The sequence below is a fragment of the Pristiophorus japonicus genome, chromosome 1, assembly GCF_044704955.1.
Source record: "Pristiophorus japonicus isolate sPriJap1 chromosome 1, sPriJap1.hap1, whole genome shotgun sequence".
NCBI lineage: Eukaryota > Metazoa > Chordata > Chondrichthyes > Pristiophoridae > Pristiophorus > Pristiophorus japonicus.
In genome coordinates, this window is record NC_091977.1 from 45680396 (window position 1) to 45695292 (window position 14897).

General features: G+C 43.5%; 1 protein-coding gene across 1 annotated transcript in view; it reads left to right on the forward strand.

Moving 5' to 3' along the window:
• Nucleotides 1-14410, forward strand: part of snx25 (sorting nexin 25) — a 79157-nt gene extending 64747 nt beyond the window's left edge. The window contains exons 10-12 of the mRNA XM_070898081.1: nt 4328-4509; nt 5666-5766; nt 13783-14410. Coding sequence (XP_070754182.1) covers nt 4328-4509; nt 5666-5766; nt 13783-13878 — 379 coding nt within the window. The 3' untranslated portion in view covers nt 13879-14410. The remainder of the gene's footprint in view (nt 1-4327; nt 4510-5665; nt 5767-13782) is intronic.
• Nucleotides 14411-14897: the final 487 nt, after the last annotated feature.

Genomic DNA, 14897 nt, shown 5'->3' on the forward strand with positions numbered 1-14897 from the left:
CGAGTGCAAAGAAAAGGCAACCATCTTCAGCCAGAAGCGCCGAGTGGATGATCCCTATCTGCCTCCTCCTCGGGTCCCCGCCGTCACAGAAGCCAGTCTTCAGCCAATTCGTTTCACTCCACATGATATCAAGAAATGGCTGAGCGCACTGGATACAGCAAAGGCTATGGGCCCCGACAATATCACGGCTGTCGTGCTGAAGACTTGTGCTCCAGAACTAGCCGCGCCTCTAGCCAAGCTGGGGTCATACCTAGCACAAAGGAAGATGGTTGTGTTTGTTGGAGGTCAATCCTTCCAGCCCCAGGACATCATCGCAGGAGTTCCTCAGGGCAGTGTCCTAGACCCAACCATCTTCAACTGCTTCATCAATTCCCTCCATCATAAGGTCAGAAGTGGCGATATTTGCTGATGATTGCAAAGTGTTGATTTCCATTTACAACTTCTCAGATAATGAAGCAGTATGGCCACATGCAGCAAGACCTGGACGACAAGTGGCAAGTAACATTCGCGCCACATCAGTGCCAGGCAATGACTGTCTCCAACAAGAGAGAATCTAACCATCGCCCTTTGACATTCATTGGCATTACTTACCATCGCTGAATCCCACAGCATCAACATCCTGGGTGTCATCATAGATCAGAAACTTAACTGGACCAGCCACACACATACTGTGGCAACAAGAGCAGGTCAGAGGCTGGGTATTCTACGGCCAGTGTCTGACCTCCTGACTCCCTATACAAGGCCATTTACAAGGCACAATTCAGGATTGTGATGCAATACTCTGCAGTTGCTTGGATGAGTGCAACTCCAACAACACTCAATCAGCTCGACACCATCTAGGATAAAGCAGTCCGCTTGATTGGCACCCCATCCACCACCTTCAACGTTCGTTCTCCCCCTCCCCCCTCACCCCCCACCACCACTGGCACACCGTGGCTGCAGTATGTACCATCTGCAAGATGCACTGCAGCAATCGCCAAGGCTTCTTTGACAGCACCTCCCAAACCCACTAGGTCAATAATTTTCCATCAATTCCATGAGCTTCAACTTTAGCTAACAGTCTCTTCTGAGGGACTTTCTTCGACAGCACCTCCCAAACCCGTGACCTCGACCACCTAGAAGGACAAGGGTAGCAGGCGCATGGGAACACCATCACCTCCAAGTTCCCTTCCAAGTCACACACCATCCTGACTTGGAAATATATTGCCATTCCTTCATTGTCGCTGGGTCAAAATCCTGGAACTCCCTTCCTAACAGCACGATGAGAGTACCTTCACCACGCGGACTGCAGCAGTTCAAGAAGGCGGCTCACCACCACTTTCTTGAGAGCTATTAGGAATGGGTAATAAATGCTGGCCTTGCCAGCAACCATCCACAAGCCAGGAACAAATATTTAAAAAAAACTCCTCTGTGACAGACTTTATAATCCAATACCTGATCCAGGCAAGACACGAGTATTCCAGGGTGCAGTTAATAATTGATGATGGGACAGGGAATTGTAGACTGGCACTGCGGGCAACAATTCTTCCTACTTGGGCTCCAGATAATCCTCTGAGCTAACTAATGGGTATGGTTGAGCAGCGGGAAGCTTACCAGTGCTGTGTTAGAAAGCTGCATTGTTTCCCAGCCGTACCCATGCACACACTTGGAGCTTCCTGAGCCTTGGCGCTTTTCAACTTGCAACTAATTTCTCCGTACTTGGGCAAACGGAAGCTCTGATTTTGGAGTAACTCGGATTGGTGAATGTTAAGTGCAGTAAATGGAATTTCATGTGTCTCAGACCTCTTGCTTTGCTAACATTGCTGGAAATTGTTGCTTTAAGCTGAAAATTCAAATGGGAAAGGATTTAAAAACTGCTTCTGTCCTTGAAATGTAGTTGTCATGGTTTAGTCGGTTCTGTTGCTGAGCCTTGGCTCATTGTCGAATTGTTTCAGACTGCTTTGATGAATTCAATATGCAGGTCATGTATTTCACAGTATAATGTCACATGCCGTTATTTAATTCAGTGCACCACAATTAATCATTTTTCTTTGTATTCATATGAGGAAATACCTGCTCGGGGGACTTGTAAAGTACATACCCAGATCAGTAACCTTTCAACTTTTAATTATTTTCTACAAAGGTCACAATGATATGGAGTGCATGTTTTTACCTTCTATTGAAATTGGTTTAAATGCTGAAAATGACCGCTGACGATCATTCGGCCCCTTTTAACAGCACAAATATAGATGTAGATTTGAACATATTGGCCTAGAAATTTGGGCAGGTTCAATTTTGGGCGCACGGGTGTGTAGCGCAGGGTTTCATCCCTGTGCCTGAATGCTGAGACCCAAGGTGCACCCGATATTGGGCTGCTGGTCTTACTTCCAGTGAACCAGTGAGCTGCAGATAATAATGGGCAGCTCTTCAGCAGAGCGGCATTGAAGATCGGGCCGCTGTGACACCAGCAGTGGTCCTCCAATAAGTGATGAAAGGGGGGCGATCAGGTCGGGAAGGAAGCAGTGGTGAGGGGGGAGGTAGCAGCAGCGATCTGCAGTTGGATGGGTGGGGGGGGGGGGCGAAAGGGGGGGATGGGAGGGAAGTTGAAGGGACCAGTAACAGCTCTCCTGCTCCTCCTGGCTCCACATTCAGGTAAGTATATTTTAAGATGTTACCTTTTTGAAGGCAGCCTGCAGAATCATATCATAGAGTCATAGAAATTTACGGCACGGAAGGAGGCTATTTCGGCCCATTGTGTCCGCGTCGGCCGACAGAGCTATCCAGCCTAATCCCATTTTCCAGCTCTAGGTCCATAACCTTGCAGGTTACAGCACTTCAAGTGCACATCCAAATACTTTTAAAATGTTTTGAGGGTTTCTGCCTCTACCACCCTTTCAGGCAGTGAGTTCCAGACCCCCACCACCCTCTGGGTGAAGAAATTTCCCTTCATATCCTCTTGGAACTTTCTAACAATTACTTTAAATCTATGCCCCCTGGTTGTTGACACCTCTGCTAAGGGAAATAGGTCCGTCCTATCCAATCTATCCAGGCAGCTCATAATTTTATACACTTCAATAAGGTCTCCCCTCGGCCTCCTCTGTTCCAAAGAAAACAAACCCAGCTTATCCAATCTTTCCTTATAGCTAAAGTTCTCCAATCCAAGCAACAAATAGTAAAGATAGAACAACTATTTTCCTGACAGGATATTTAGAAAGTTGAATGCATTACCACAAGTGAAGTAGAGTTAATCCACTGCATTTAGGAGGGTTTCAGATAAACAATTGAAGAAAAATATGGTGGTGTGTGGGCGAGGAACAGGGGTGTAAAAAAGAGAGGAAATTAGGTTTGTAATAAATGACTGCAAACTCTCCAATCCTGGCAACATCCTCGTAAATCTCCACTGTACCCTCTCTAGTGCAATCACGTCTTTCCTGTAATATGGTGACCAGAACTGCGTGGCCTAACTAGTGTTTTATACAGTTCAAGCATAACCTCCTGCTCTTGTATTCTGTGACTCGGCTAATAAAGGCAAGTATTCCGTATGCCTTCTTAACCACCTTATCTACTTGTTCTACTACCTTCAGGGATCTGTGGACATGTACTCCAAGGTCCCTTTGTTCCTCTACACTTCTCGGTGTCCTACCATTTAATGTGTATTCCCTTGCCTTGTTAGCCCTCCCCAAATGCATTACCTCACACTTCTCAGGATTGAATTCCATTTGCCACTGTTCTGTCCACTTGACCAGTTCATTGATATCTTCTTGCAGTCCACAGCTTCCTTCTTCATTATCAACTGCACGGCTAATTTTTGTCTCATCTGCAAACTCCTTAATCATATCGCCAACATTGAAGTCCAAGTCATTGATATATACCACAAATAGCAAGGGATCTAGTACTGAGCCCTGCGGAACCCCACTGGAAACATCCTCCCAGTCACAAAAACACCCATCAACCATTACCCTTTGCTTCCTGTCTCTGAGCCAATTTAGGATCCAACTTGCCACTTTGCTCTGGATCCCATGGGCTTTTACTTTTGTGACCAGTCTGCCTTGTGGGATTTTATCAAAATCCATATACACTGCAGAATAAAATGAAGCAAGGTAAAAGCCAGCCAGCTACATAAGCGCCATCACTTACCCTTGTTCTCCATTATAATTGACATCAGGAGCACACATAACCAACTCTCTTATGCAGAGGTACATGACATTACTAGTAGGATTAGATTATGTACTTAAAATAAATCTGTTCCCCCTTCAAAAATTCTAGATTTTGATCATATCTAAGTTTCAGTCATCAAGCTGTGGGAAATGTTTGACGATGACCAGTTTATGTGCATCATTCATTTCAGGCAAATCCGTGACACAATCAACTGGATAGTCAGTGAACAGATGCTGGTTTGTTACATCAATCTCTTTCGAGATGCCTTTTGGCCAAATGGTAAATTAGCACCTCCTACAGCTCCCAGAACAGAGCAACAGCGATTGGAGACAAAGCACAAGGCCCAACAGAAACTACTCGATAACATTCCAGGTATGGCCAGCGGTGCATTGCATTGCATTGACTCTCACACGTAACTGAGTTTGAAGTTCTCACTGAAATCAATCAGTCTGGCCAAGTTTGTCATGAAGGTGCAGAGTGTAATATTGGACTTGACAACCATGGACGAGGAATAGCATTGTAACCAGACAATCAGATTTATTGTGTCATCCTTTCCAGGTCATTGAAATAGAGAATTGTTGCAAAGTCATTTAGTATAACGAGGGAGGAATTTTTTCCTTTCAATAAGGAAGCCTTTCTTGTGCTGTTGCTGACCTTATTTGCTAAACTTTGCTATTTAAAGGTTACCAGGGGGAAAAGCACACTGCGGTGAGTGAGTGCCAAGTTCATTCAGAGTCTTGCGCACAAAACTGTGATGGTTTTAACTCTCGATCTGCTGCAGGTGGCTTTCTACAGTACGTTCACACAGCTTTTCTGCATGGTATTTCTCTGGTTGCAGTGTTACTATCAACCGTTTGATAAAATATTAGACTCGCTGTGGTTTCCTGACTTTAAAGATTTTTTTCTTCAAGAGGAAGTGTGCTGCAGATGTTCTGCCTTTTTAGAAACTGGTTTCTAATTTAACCTATTGGTGAGATGAATATTCTAATATTGTTGCTGCTCCCCACCCCCTCTGCTTCCTTTTGGCATGCCTGAGGTAGAGACAACATGGTCTCAGCATCTGCAATGATACATTCAGTATCTATTGTGGGTGTTGTGCATGGTGTTGGTGCAGAAAGTTCCTCACACAGGAGCAGGACTGAAACGAGGCTCTTTCTCTTGGGGATCAACGGTATAAAAGTAGGAGGATGAACCAATCCTACTGTTGCATTTGTTGAAAGGTAGGAGAGATGGAAATCCACTGCTTGATTCTGTTTCCAAGGCATTGTGGGATATTGAACGAGTGATTTGTGGAGACCAAATAGCGCATTAATTACAGCTACTGACACGGATGGGGAAAGGGTGATCTTTGGTTATTAAACCCAACCAGTGTAGCGCGCTCATTTAGGGAAGATACTCCCGGATTTATTCATTCTTGTCTATAATGTTTTTTTTCCTCGTGAGGCAGTTTTCCTTGTGAATGGATCAACTGTAAATCCTGTGACATTAACCAAGTGATATTATTTTATCCTGTGGTATTCTTTTCCAGATGCACTGCAGAACCTTGTCGGGCAGCAGAATGCACGACATGGGATCATTAAAGTTTTCAACGCGCTACAGGAATCCAGTGCCAACAAGCATCTCCTCTACGTGAGTATTGTAGGAATTACATTTCCCCATATGGGCTCTGCCAATGAGACTTTGTGGCCAGCTCGTTGGAGAATGGTGTACAAATGCCAGCTGATGTGGCACCTGGTTTATCCCCGTCTTGCTTTTGTCTACCTCACCCTCCTCTACCCTAGCGGCCTCACGTAGTTGCAGCACCCGAAATATCTGGATGAAATCAGCTGCTGTTTATTTGGGTGAAGCTGAGGCCGGGCTTTGAACTCCGATCTTCCACTCGGTGACTTGCCCAACTTTGAAAAGTAACTCAAATGACAAGTGATCAAAAAAAACCAATGGCAAGCTCCTGCGTGAGCCTTGCAAGGATGGAATGGGGTGCAATGTTTTCATTGGGTTGGCAGTACTCTGTACAGTGGAGGTACTAAATCTGGATAGTTATCGTGGGGGGAAGAGGTGGAGAAAGGGTGGGCCCCCTAGAGATAGTTACCAGTCATTAGTCCTCCTTCATGAAAGTGCATTGCCATTGTGGACAAGCATTAAAGACGCCCAAGGCCATGGTTTCGCAAAAGAACAAAATTGCAAAGTTTCATCTCCAAACAAAGTAAAAATTCTGGTATCACACATAATAAAGATGAAATTTGACTTATTCGGTAACTGCGTAAATCTGATGACCACTAACACGGTGGCCCATTCTGCTGACTGGGAGGAAAGTGCATCAGTTGCATTAAAGATGGAGCGGGGAGGGGCCAGGCTTTAAAAGATAACTAATCAGAAGTGATGGGTGAGGGAGAAAATTTATACTGGTTTAGAGATGTCAAAAATGCAGCCTCTTTTGCATCCGCTGTATCATCGTGCTTCCAGCCCTGATCTTCTGCACCGATTCACTGCTGGTGCACGTTCCCCGACTTGTGCCGACATTAGGGGGGCGGGGAGTATAAATTCGTAGTGTAGATGGGTTAAAGCAGCTGAAGGTGGGGCAGGAGGATATATACATAACACACTCACTTGTTTGTTAAGTGCATATAAACCCTGGGAATACTGCAACACCACAGAAACCGGAGATCCATTTTTATCCCTTTCTCTTGGCACGATTCCAGTTCTTTGCAGTTGAATCTGTTCGCCTGGCAACTATTTAAATTGACATGCTGTAATTGTTCATGGTTGTAAAATGGAAACGTCAGCCACTCCATCTTTAGAAATTTCAGCTGTTCAAACTGTAGTCAAGTTGAATAGGAGCACGTTGATTAGTATCACAATTAAAGGGACATTGTGCTAATTGCTGGAGGCCCGAGGCTATTTTTCTTTTATACAGAATTTCGAGTGCATACCACATGAGTCATTGGCTTAATTAAGAAATAAAATAAAAGTTACCTTCCTATTTCTGACTTGTGCATTGCTCAATTTAAATATAAAATGTGATCTGGAAACTAAAGATAAGGGAAATTTGCGACAAAATCTCATTTGAAAGAAAAATATCTTTGACATTTTAAATGGGATAAAAATAAAATGTCATACGTGGCAGAGATGTGATGAACATGAGGTTGACGAGGTCACTCATGCTGTGTCGTTGGTGATCAGACCAACCTCCCACTGTTCTCAGCTGACCATGTCAGGTCCTCGGCAACGTTCCTGTTAGGCTGCTCAGCGCTCTGCAGTTCCCACGCAGTCGGTCAGTCGGCCTTTAAATAGGAAAAAACGAGCAGGCGTGGTATTTTAAATGGGCTGCGCAGCCCCTTAAAGGGAACCTAAAGCAAAATTAAAGGGAACATTGGTCTTCTGTATATTTAGTATTTTTGTTCATGAATGCCAGCAATGAAATTTGATAAATCTTGAGTGGTAGCAGGTCTATATACAGCTACAAACCTCACCCAGTATTTGTTTTGAATGGGATGAAATTGCCTCCAAATATTTGTACAATTCTCCAGCCCAACAATCCTCCAAGATCTCTATGCTCCTCCAATTTTGGCCTATTGCATATCCTGTACTTTAATTGCTTCACCATTGGCGGCCGTGTTTTCAGCTGCCTAGGCCCTAAGCTCTAGAATTCCCTCCCTAAATCTTCCCGCCACTCTAGCGCTTTCTTCCTTTAAGAAAATGCTCCTTAAAATCTATCTCTTTGACCAAGCTTTTGGTCATCTGTCCTAATATCTCCTTATGTGGCTTGGCATCAGATTTTGTTTGATAATGCTCCTGGGAGGCGCCTTGGGACATTTTATTATATAAATGCAAGTTGTTGTAACATGTTACCGCCACTGTGTGCTATTTTAATGTTTATTTAACCCATTTACTTTAAATGGTTACCATAAACACGTGTGTTGCAAATATTGTTGAGAACCATTTCAGCAGCATTAACAACTTGCATTTTATGTAGCATCTTTTAATGCAGATTACAAGATAGTTACAGATGAGGAAAGCCATTTGGCCCATCTCCACCCGGGGAGATCCTGAAGTTGCGTCTCCTCTCCAAACACCAAAGGGCAAAAAACGTTAGTGGGAGTTATGTACAGACCTCCAAACAGTAGTAGTGATGTTGGGGAGGGCATCAAACAGGAAATTAGGGGTGCATGCAAAAAAGGTGCAGCAGTTATCATGGGTGACTTTAATATGCATATAGATTGGGCTAACCAAACTGGAAGCAATACGGTGGAGGAGGATTTCCTGGCGTGCATAAGGGATGGTTTTCTAGACCAATATGTTGAGGAACCAACTAGGGGGGAGGCCATCTTAGACTGGGTGTTGTGTAATGAGAGAGGATTAATTAGTAATCTCGTTGTGCGAGGCCCCTTGGGGAAGAGTGACCATAATATGATGGAATTCTACATTAGGATGGAGAATGAAAGAGTTAATTCAGAGACCATGGTCCAGAACTTAAAGAAGGGTAACTTTGAAGGTATGAGGCGTGAATTGGCTTGGATAGATTGGCGAATGATACTTAAGGGGTTGACTGTGGATGGGCAATGGCAGACATTTAGAGACCGCATGGATGAACTACAACAATTGTACATCCCTGTCTGGCGTAAAAATAAAAAGGGGAAGATAGCTCAACCGTGGCTATCAAGGGAAATCAGGGATAGTATTAAAGCCAAGGAAGTGGCATACAAATTGGCCAGAAATAGCAGTGAACCTGGGGACTGGGAGAAATTTAGAACTCAGCAGAGGAGGACAAAGGGTTTGATTAGGGCAGGGAAAATAGAGTACGAGAGGAAGCTTGCAGGGAACATTAAGACAGACTGCAAAAGTTTCTATAGATATGTAAAGAGAAAAAGATTAGTAAAGATAAACGTAGGTCCTCTGCAATCAGAATCAGGGGAAGTCATAACGGGGAACAAAGAAATGGCAGACCAATTGAACAAGTACTTTGGTTCGGTATTCACTAAGGAGGACACAAACAACCTTCCGGATATAAAAGTGGTCAGAGGGTCTAGTAAGGAGGAGGAACTGAGGGAAATCCTTATTAGTCGGGAAATTGTGTTGGGGAAATTGATGGGATTGAAGGCCGATAAATCCCCAGGGCCTGATGAACTGCATCCCAGAATACTTAAGGAGGTGGCCTTGGAAATAGCGGATGCATTGACAGTCATTTTCCAACATTCCATAGACTCTGGATCAGTTCCTATGGAGTGGAGGGTAGCCAATGTAACCCCACTTTTTAAAAAAGGAGGGAGAGAGAAAACAGGGAATTATAGACCTGACCTCAGTAGTGGGTAAAATGATGGAATCAATTATTAAGGATGTCAAAGCGCATTTGGAAAGAGGTGACATGATAGGTCCAAGTCAGCATGGATTTGTGAAAGGGAAATCATGCTTGACAAATCTTCTGGAATTTTTTGAGGATATTTCCAGTAGAGTGGACAAGGGAGAACCAGTTGATGTGATATATTTGGACTTTCAGAAGGCTTTCGACAAGGTCCCACACAAGAGATTAATGTGCAAAGTTAAAGCACATGGGATTGTGGGTAGTGTGCTGACATGGATTGAGAACTGGTTGTCAGACAGGAAGCAAAGAGTAGGAGTAAATGGGTACTTTTCAGAATGGCAGGCAGTGAATAGTGGGGTACCGCAAGGTTCTGTGCTGGGGCCCTAGCTGTTTTCATTGTACATTAATGATTTGGACGGGGGGATTAAATGTAGTATCTCCAAATTTGCGGATGACACTAAGTTGGGTGGCATTGTGAGCTGCGAGGAGGATGCTTTGAGGCTGCAGAGTGACTTGGATAGGTTAGGTGCGTGGGCAAATGCATGGCAGATGAAGTATAATGTGGATAAATGTGAGGTTATCCACTTTGGTGGTAAAAACAGAGAGACAGACTATTATCTGAATGGTGACAGATTAGGAAAAGGGGAGGTGCAACGAGACCTGGGTGTTATGGTACATCAGTCATTGAAGGTTGGCATGCAGGTACAGCAGGCGGTTAAGAAAGCAAATGGCATGTTGGCCTTCATAGCGAGGGGATTTGAGTACGGGGCAGGGAGGTGTTGCTACAGTTGTACAGGGCCTTGGTGAGGCCATACCTGGAGTATTGTGTACAGTTGTGGTCTCCTAACTTGAGGAAGGACATTCTTGCTATTGAGGGAGTGCAGCGAAGGTTCACCAGACTGATTCCCGGGGTGGCGGGACTGACCTATCAAGAAAGAGTGGATCAACTGGGCTTGTATTCACTGGAGTTCAGAAGAATGAGAGGGGATCTCATAGAAACGTTTAAAATTCTGATGGGTTTAGACAGGTTAGAAGCAGGAAGAATGTTCCCAATGTTGGGGAAGTCCAGAACCAGGGGTCACAGTCTAAGGATAAGGGGTAAGCCATTTAGGACTGAGATGAGGAGAAACTTCTTCACCCAGAGAGTGGTGAACCTGTGGAATTCTCTACCACAGAAAGTTGTTGAGGCCAATTCACTAAATATATTCAAAAAGGAGTTAGATATAGTCCTTACTACTAGGGGGATCAAGGGGTATGGCGAGAAAGCAGGAATGGGGTACTGAGGTTGCATGTTCAGCCATGAACTCATTGAATGGCGGTGCAGGCTTGAAGGGCCGAATGGCCTACATTCTGCACCTATTTTCTATGTTTCTATGTTTCTCCCTACCATTTCAGCATCCAACTGTTTCTGAAATAATTCCACTACTCCCCTGGAAATCTGTTTGATGTGTTGATCAATTTAACTTTTATCAGTTTAAATCTATGTCCCCTTCTCCTTCTCTCACTATTTAACTTAAAATAATATGACAGCTTTACTTTTTCCATTCCGTTATCTTGTTACCCCTCCGTAAATATCAGCTCATCCAAAACTTAGCTGCCCATATCCTAACCTGCACCAAGTCCTGCTCACTCCTGTTCTTGCCAACCTTTTGTTTGCATTAATGGGATGTGGGCGTCACTGACCAGGCCAGCATTTATTGCCCATTCTTAATTGCCCTTGAGAAGGTGCTTGCTAGGCCATCTCAGAGGGCCACATTGCTGTGGGTCTGGAGTCACTCATAGGCCACACAGGGTAAGAATGGCAGATTTCATTCCCTAAAGGACATTAGTGGAGCAGATAGATTTTTACGACAATCCGGTAGTTACATGGTCACCATTAATGATGCTAGCTTTTTATTTCAGATTTGTTTAAATTAATTAAAATTTCCCCGCTGCCGTGGTAGGATTTGAACTCTGATCTGTAGTCCAGGCCTTACTAGTCCAGCAACATTACCACTATGCTTCCTTATCTCTGTAATCTCCTCCAGCCCTGCAACCTTCAACCCAAATGTCTTGGGGGAAATTTCAACACTCCGCGTTCGGAGGAAACTTAACCGCTCCATTTCCCGCTCCACACCCGGCTGATTCAGTTCATGTTAATCGAGGTTCTATGATGTACAAAGGACCCTGATTGCATTTTAACTGGCTGCTGAGCTGAGCACTGGCAGTAGCAACCAGGTGAAGGTGTCCAGGCACACCATCCCAGCCGAGAAACCTTTGGAACAGCCCCCTTCCCCCCCCCCCCCCCCCATTCCACAGCTTACCTTGCTGCCAGTCATCATCATCATAGGCAGTCCCTCGAATCGAGGATGACTTGATTCCACATCAAAAAGTTCACAGGTGTTTCAATGAAGGACCTAAAATTCCAGGTCCGAACTAAATCTTGAAGGGTGAACCTTCTGTTGGTGCTGGCAGGCAGCCTCTGGGCTGCCCGATCTTCGCCACCCGTGCAATGGCCAACTGCTGCTTTCTGCCCAAACGGGTAATAGACCAGTGGCATTCAAAACCTGACTCTAACTCCCGCACAGGAATATCGTCTGCTCCTGCAGTTCCTCTGACTCTAGCCCTTTGTGCAGCTTGTCATATATTCACACCACCATTGGCGGTCCTGCCTTCAGTTGTCTAGGCCTCACACTCTGGTATCCCTCCCTAAACTCCTCTGCCTCTCCACCTCCCTCACCTCATTTAAGAACCTCCGTGTCTTTATCTGAGCTTTTGGTCACCCCTCCTAAGATCTCCTTCTTTGGCTTGATGTCAGTTTTTGTCTGATTATTCTCTGTGAAGCACCTTGGACATTTTTCTATGTTAACGGTGCACTTTAAATGCAAGTTGACCTCTTATGTTCTTCTTCTAGTAGACACTGAGTGGTGACCTGGTTTAGCTTTCTGTAATTCTCTCTTCCTCCTCCCTTCTCCGCAGGGAAGTCCACCACCTCCATTTAGACATACCATAAAAGGGAAGTGACAAAAATCACCAGGTCAATAAGGAATCACGTGTGTAGATCTCCATGCTACCAAATTATGTTTGTCGGTACATAGTCGTGTACCTGATAGATTTCTACTCCAGACCCATTTGATAGTTCTCCTGAGCACACACAGAATTATTTCCACACCAGAAACTCATTAAAATGGTTCTAATCCAGTTACAGTTAATGATTGGTCACAATTGATTCCTGTTAACAAATATAACACGTCAACCAGTCACCTGTAGCGAAGACATTTGAAGTTCTTACAAATGAGATTTATTTAATAAAGCCAAGAACAGAGTGCCATTGGTAGAATACGGAGACTCAATTCCACTTTGACCATGTTATTTAGCTACTTACTACCACAATCACATCACTGCTGAAATTTAGAATGTATTTTGTGTGGTCGTATTCACTGGAAGACTGAAGCACAAATCCCGAGGCCCACAGACCCTGCTCCTATCCGTTTGCTTAGTTAAATCTGAAATTTAAAATGAATGTCACCTGATCTAGTGTACAGGATAGCACTTTAGCCAAATGCGAAGATTGTATTTCTTGACGCTCTGACACTGAATTGTGGGTGAATCTTTTGGAAAGCACAACTCTGGGTTCATTAATATTGTTATGTATGCTACACAATTAATATTCTCAAAGCTTCTGATCTTTATAGAATGGCTGAATATGAGTTATGGGCCCTGTGTACTTGGTATTGTGCCTGCATGCCATGGAATCTCTTTCCAAAAGATTTCCTGATTTAATGTCCAGCATAAACTATAAAAATAATTATCTGTATATTAAATAACCACTGCACCATTTTTGTAGAATGCTAACATCAAATGCCAGAATTGTGCAAGTGATTGGCTCTCGGACATTTGGAAACCTTGCTGATTGTCACATATTCCATCAGTTATTGCTGGACAATCTGTAGGAAATGGACATCGAGTTATGTCTAGAATTGCAAACTAATTTGGATGAGCTTAAAGTCTGCTCAACACCACCTGAATATATGAATACTTAAGCTTTGCTTTGACCAGATCAGACCTTTGACGGACAGCTGATAAGCGTTGTTACTTTATATCTGCTGACTTGAGCTGGATTAACGACCACATTCCCCAAGTCCCAGCACCTCCTGGTCATGCATGTCTGTCCAGCTATATGTGGATAGAGCACCCTCTCATGGGGCTTTGTATAACATCAATTTCTCTGTACCAAACTGGCAGATCCAGCAAAACTTTCTGGACAGGTACTGTATTGGGTTCAGATCCGCCAACTGGATTTTGAAAGACAGGATGACATTTGTGTGTAAAACTTCTCTTCCTTTTTTTTCTCTCTCATCTTTCAGATGCTGGTGGAGTTGCTGCTGATTGAGTTATGTCCAGAATTGCGAATTCATTTGGATGAGCTTAAACTCTGCCCGAGCCTATCCACCACCTCATGAATATATATAAAATAAAAATCATAATGAACCTGAAGTTTTTTTTAAATACAAATACAAACTTTTTTTCCAGAGGGACAAATAGGCCGGAATATATTGATGTTTGTTGTTTCTCTTCACACATGACAGATGTAGCACTAAGTGAAATGACTTTATGCTTCAGCATTGCTGAGTCAATGCATAAAGCTACTTACTTTTTCCTTTCACGCTGATATCTGGTAGTTCGTTTCTTTAAGAAGTTCAGATGCCAGTAATTAATGTTGTGAGAAACTGAATAAATATTTTTTAAGACAACTTGAGAATTGTATTACTTTTGTTGGTGGTGCAAACGTGTGTCGTATAAAAGTTGCAAGCTCCTCACAGAGGAATTTTGAACATTCCTTTCTTATCAGTGACCATTGAGTAGCCTCTGTGTGCAATATGTATGTAGATCATTGTGAATATTTTATTGTTAAATAGAGCTAGATTTTATTTTTACCAAAGATTTCAATGGTGTAGATGATTTATAAGCAATAAATTATGACAAAAACCTAAACTCTTAAGTGCAAACTTTTTTTGTGTTGCTCCATGTCGTACATGTTATAACATGGGTTGTTGATTTCCATCAGACCTCTTTTTGGATCTCATCTGTAAACATTTTACAGTAGCACTGGATACTCCACACCACCTAACGCATTGCTGCGCAGCTCACAGTTGAACAAAAAGAGGAATGCAGGGTGTGTGTCTGAGAGAGTCAGCCATATGAAGATTCACAAGCACTTAGCCATGTTCTATACTTGTTGAAGGTCCAGTGCATCGCATCACATCCTCTTCATTGTAACATTATCACTAATTGTAAGTGTCTGGATTTGCAAGTAATATGTGAACTATGTGTCCAAGTACATTTTAAATTTTGTAACTGTGTGCAGGGGACTCTGTTCTGGTTCTGATGAATCCAAATTAAGTTTGGTCCGACTGTGATGCATAATGTAACCAACTGTTTTATTGATGCAAAATCACAAAGCACAGGCAATAAACTCTCA